Source organism: Besnoitia besnoiti, chromosome II (genome assembly GCF_002563875.1).
Source record: "Besnoitia besnoiti strain Bb-Ger1 chromosome II, whole genome shotgun sequence".
Classification (NCBI taxonomy): Eukaryota; Apicomplexa; class Conoidasida; order Eucoccidiorida; family Sarcocystidae; genus Besnoitia; species Besnoitia besnoiti.
The window spans coordinates 1614945-1620545 of record NC_042357.1 but is presented as its reverse complement, the minus strand read 5'-3'; the positions used below and the strand labels follow the sequence as shown (position 1 = coordinate 1620545).

The window sequence follows — 5601 nt, the reverse complement described above, 5'->3', positions numbered from 1 at the left end:
AGCGCACCGCAGAGCTCTGCGCGACCATGCTTGCGCACGGATGGAGGAAGGGCGATGCGCGTACGGGGGGGGAGGGGGGGGGGGAAAGGCGGGGGGAAGGGTAAAGGGGCGGGAGGAGAGAAGCAGCGGACGAGCGGAGACGGGAGAGAAAGACAGAGGACCCTGGCGAAGAATGCGAATACATGAATGTGGGGCGACGCCGGAAGACGCCGCTGCGTCAGACAGCACCGGGGAAAGCGGGGGCCGAACCCATCCACGAGTCAACAGGGAAATGCCTTCTGGCTACTCAAGTCAGCTTCACATTCAATATATGTGTATGTGTGCTCCTAGGTTCAGATGTATATATGTGCGTGCGTACAAGCATATATATGTACTGCAGCTGCTTGCCAGGCAGCGAGAGTTTTTGTTGGGTATGCGAGAGGGTGCTGCGTCTTGTCTGAATGCAGATGATTTCAAAATTCACCTTCGTGAGTGAATTTCAACAGTTTTCGTTCCCTTGTCCTTTTCGTCAGGGCGCGTCCTTCGTCCCCGCTGACTGTTCTCGCCACCCTTCTTTCACGGGCACACTGTATACGTGCAGATATGTAGGGCTTAGGGCTTTGTATATGCGTATAGCTCGGTATGCAAACCGTAACTCCTTATATATTTTTTGTTCTCGATGTATCACGCCGTGTCTGTTCACTGCAGAGGAGGGGGTGTTTCTGGGTCAGCCGAAGAAGCCTGGTGACAGCGCGTCGGCCTCATTTTTACGTATGTGCTGCGAATCACACGCATGCACACAGAGAGCTCGCGTGGGCGTGGAGGACGCCCACTTGTTTTTTTTCTGACAAAACTGTACGAACCGACCTTCAAGCAGGCGCGTCCACGCACGCGGGCGCCTCGCTCGACTAAGTAAGGATAAGATGCTTTTCGTCTGGAACGCGGCTCGAGGGAGGCGGCGAACTCAGCCAGCGATTCGTGCAGAAGAGGAGGAAACAGCGATCGACAGTTGCGCGCATCTAGAGAACGCAGGCTGCGTTTCCACGGACAGCTGATTCTGCGAAGCCACACACAGTTGAGGGCCCCTTTAATCTTCAAGCAGGCGCGTCCACGCGCGCGGGCGCCTCGCTCGACTAAGTAAGGATAAGATGCTTTTCGGCTGGAACGCGGCTCGAGGGAGGCGGCGAACTCAGCCAGCGATTCGTGCAGAAGAGGAGGAAACAGCGATCGACAGTTGCGCGCATCTAGAGAACGCAGGCTGCGTTTTCACGGACAGCTGATTCTGCGAAGCCACACACAGTTGAGGGCCCCTTTAATCTTCTCTCCGTGCGAGTTCTCGTTGATCGCAGCAGCAGAGGCGCGCGTGAAAAGCCGTCTGAAAGGGCTCCCGCGCATGCTGCACGCGGAGCCGCGGACTTCGTCTCCTGGTCTTCTTGCTTACCGCGTTTCCAAATCCTACGCGCTGCAGCTGCCCTCGCAGGGGCAGAGGCACACAGCGATAAGGCACTAGACACCGTAAACCGTAATCATACTCTCACTGTATCGCTACACCCTGTATGCTAAGTTATATACTAATATATATATATATATTCATTTACGCTTGAGCGGCTTTGACTAGCAAAATTTGAGTAAGCTACACGCGCGTCTTTGGCGGGAGGAGGAGGAATGCGCTGTGCTGCCTTTATGCGAATACTCGAACGGAAACTTTGATTGGAGCATGCACCCAGGCCTGCCAGCTTCGACAAGAAATCCTGCCCGAGGCGTTTGTTCGAAACCCCGATGAGAGGGGCGCTTGCTAACCTGTCGCTACGTTGGCGAGAAAAAGGAGAAAGACTGAACGGGCACGTGCAAAACTGCCCGTTAGAGGAGGTTCAAACAGAAGTAGGGTCGCGCGTGCCTTTGCGGCACACACTGTCGCGTATCCAGCCACGAAACCCGCACACTGAACAGGACAACTGAACAAGCTTTAGACGCAAAGGAGACTGAAAAGGCATACCGGGGAGACAAAACAGAAAAAGAAAGAGGGCCTGCGACGAAAAAGACGAGGAGGATAGACGGCTGAGCACAAGCGAGGCTGCCCCACAAGGGGGTCCCCGATTCTTTTTCTCCTCATCTTCTCTCGTGAAGTTTATCTTCGCGTCGTCGAGCGAAATCCGCGCGACAGGCAGTGAGGCGCACCGCTTCCGCCGCATCTGCAGCGCGCTCTTCGCTTCCGCTCCTTCGACGCTTGAGGATTCGCAGATCGATCTGCGAATCCTCGCGGGCAGTTGTCCACGATGTGGCTTTCGACGGGCTTCGCCCGCCTAGACGTACTTGCGGAGGTACTGGTCGATGCCAGTGAAGATAACTGCATGCGAAGGCGAAAAAAAAAGAATCGACACGCGTTTTCCGCGGGGCGCGAGTCACAGCGGAGACGAGCCCGCCTTAAAAAAAGACAAGCGCAGCGACCCATGCCCGAACCAGAAAGGCCTTTGACTCGCGTCCGTGCATGAATGAAAGAGGCACAACTACATGCACAGACATTACAGAGGAAGCACACGCAGCACACAGTTCAACGCGGTGCAGTACACATCCCCATCTAGATGCAGCACTCTAAATCTGAAGACAGATACATGTTTTCGACTCAGCTGAGCAGGCATCGCCCCACAGCTAGATACGGGACCCGGGGCTCGACAGGACGCTCGCAGGGGTCAGGCGGTCAGCCTAGAGGCCGAGGGGTCGGCAGACGCGTCGGAGGTCAATTCACTTACGCGAGGAGGTGAGGGAGTACGCTCCAAGGACTTTCCACGACGCGAGCGACTTGTACAGCGCGCCCGCCGCCGCGCCAGCAATCGGCGCATTCGTCGGCTCGTCTTCGCGGAAAAGGCCGAGGAGGTTGTTGAAGCAGCAATAAAACAGCGCTGAGACAACGCAGAGCGCAGCGACGGCGGAGAAAAACGGGTTCCCTCAACCGGGACGCAGCACACGCGCGCCGTGCCCGCTTCTGCAGCAGAGTCGTCCTCTCTGCAGGACTTTTTCGTGTGCAAGGGGTAGAAGCCTCTGCCTGGCCGCGCCTACCGCATGAGAGGAGAGGCGGCTTCGGCTCGACTCGAAAAATGCATCTCTATCCCCCCCTTTCCTCGCGACAAACCCCGGCAGAAGCGGAAGCTGCGCTCTTCTTGACGAACACTTACTGATCGTTCCGAGCTGCGCGCCTGCCTTCGGAGCGTATTCGCTGCATCCGTTCAGCAGCGCATTCAGCCGGAGCCGCGCCGTGCTCCCTCCGCGCTGGATCCCCACACCGACTCCGTACAGCGCACCCAGACTGAGCCCTGGAGGAAAATCGAGAAACGAAAAAACCGAGTTAATGGACAAACGGGCATGGCGCAGAGTCACATCTGGCGCCAACGAAAAGATTTGGGGAAATCGACAGGCCGAATCCCCCCGCCCCGAGGGGCTGCCCACCGGCAAAAAGGAATGCGCAGCGGGAGGCAAACTAGACACACGAAGGAATCCGCGGCGCGCGCGAAAGCACTGGAACCATTCTCGGTGGCTTCTACGCCTTATCGCTCCACCAGCGCCGCGGCCCTTTCTCCTTGCGTCGGCTTCAAGCCGCGCCCCATCCGTGCCGCCGCCGCGTCACAGCTGGGAGGATTTCGCCGCCCAAAAGAAACTCCGAACGCGCGGGCGAGTGTCTTGCTGCCGCGGCCCTGACGCGTGCGCCAGAGTTCGATACGCCGAGGCGCTGCTGCACACTTCAGCTGTGACGCAGGGAAACGCCCTCCGTTCCCCACGAGACTGTCCCCCCCGCACAGGCGTCGACCTGCGCGGCTGCATCGCCTCCTCGGTGCGGAGGCGGGCTCGCCGCTGTCTCTGCGCGGCTGTCTCTGCGCGGCTGTCTCTGCGCGGCGCCTCGCTTGCCTGCTGCGTAGGAGACGCCGGCTGAGTAGGTGATCTTGTCGCCGAATTGCTTGCCATATCCGTTGAGGTAGAGCTCCTCAGAGACTCTGGCGGGTCGCGCCGACAGCGAGGCCCCCGGCTGCGACGCGTAGACCGAGACCGACGACGCGAGCGACGGCGAAGCGAGCCCCGAAGCAGGCGACAGAATCGAGAGACTCGGATTGACGCCTCCCGTGCGCAAGTAGTCGTCGTCTGCGGCGGACGCCATCATGGAGCCGCGCGAAAAGCAAGCAAGAGTGAAGAAAACCCGCGTCAAACGATCTCCCGAAGGGGCGATTCCGGCGTGAGGAATAATGAAGCGACGAGAGAAATGGAGAAGATCCGAGAAGAATGAAGCATAGACGACGAAGAACCGACAGCTTAGGATTTAGGGTTCAGCCTTCCAGGGGCGTCTGTCGCCCCTGTCCCTCGCTCTGAGACGGGCGATGCGGCGTCAACAGTGCTGGCCGTGAAGGCAGGCAGTCTAGGCACCGAATACACGCCGCCGGCGAGTCCGTAAAAGCGACGGATGACCGAGCTGGAGTGGAGCCAAATCGGCCTGCGTGAGCAGGAGAGGTCAGAGACGGTTTCTGGCTGATGAGCGACGGAAAAAAGGAACAAAAAGGACGAGCCTCCCTGAGCGCCGCTGCATGCTGCAGGCTTTGCGCAAGAACAGCTTTCTCGGTTCAGCGGCAGACCTGCCGCCGCGGAGACAGCAGAGAGAAAACGCCTCAAAGTTTTGCTTGAGACAGGAGGAAAAGTCAAAGATCAACGTGGAAGAACGAAACATGCGAGGCAAAGCCAAAAAGATCTTCGACCCCACAAGAAAAGAGGAAACGCGAGGCAAACCGAAGGTCCAGAAAAAGGCCGGGGTGTCTCTCGAGCCTGTTTCCGCTTCTCTGAGTCACGTGAAGAGCTCTTGGATGACGAAGAGAAAAGGCGAGAAAAAGAAATAAAGTGCGAACTGCGGAGGGAGAGCCAGTCGCGAGATTTTCTTTCGCTCCTTCTAAGCCAGCGCACGCGCATGCGGCGTACCAGGACCACTCTACTCTCAACCGCTGTATAAGTTCTCCGTTCCGCGTTTCATCTGCCTTTGTCCTTTCTTCTCCCTCTCTCTCACTGTTTCTGCGATCCTTTGGCGATTTTTAGACATGCGTGTGCGTCTCGTGTGTGCGGATTCGCTTTCCTCTCTTGAGCTCCTCACCGCCACCCGCGATCGCGCGCGTGTCTTCTCAGAAGGGTAGCTTCGCAAACGCCTTGCGCGGACTTCCGGGCGTCTAGCTCGCCTTCTAAGTCTCTTGGACGCGGATTCGGATCTTCTTCTATTTTTAATATTGGTATTACTATTTTCGCATCGCCTCTCGCGCCTCCGCGTCCTTCTCGATGCGTTGCTGACGGCCGCTGCGCATGTGCGGAGGCTGTTTTCACTACGAGCTCGCGAAAGCAGACCGGGACAGATAACTGCGCAGGGACGCCTGAGAGAGCGAAGGAGGAGGGAGACAGGTGAAATAAGGCCACGCGTTTTTCCAGGTTTCTTCCGGCGACAGCGCCGACGAGACGCGCCGTCAAGGCAGCTCACGCGCGAGGCGGTCCGCTGGGCTCCGCACGCAGAAGCGGACTCAAGATTGTTTCGTTCGACGAGGCAGGCATTAAGAAAATAAATGATGGTAGACTTTCAACTGGTTAGGTACCTGTATGGCTAGG

The 5601-nt window shown here is 57.8% G+C and overlaps 1 protein-coding gene across 1 annotated transcript; it reads right to left on the bottom strand.

Moving 5' to 3' along the window:
* Positions 1-2282: 2282 nt before the first annotated feature.
* Positions 2283-4126, bottom strand: BESB_035840 (uncharacterized protein; the record flags this gene model as incomplete). The annotated part of the gene is made up of 4 exons (XM_029362170.1): positions 2283-2326; positions 2730-2879; positions 3153-3290; positions 3772-4126. 4 exons carry the CDS (start codon positions 4124-4126, stop codon positions 2283-2285), a joined length of 687 nt encoding a protein of 228 aa, XP_029221135.1.
* Between the last annotated feature and the right edge of the window lie 1475 nt (positions 4127-5601).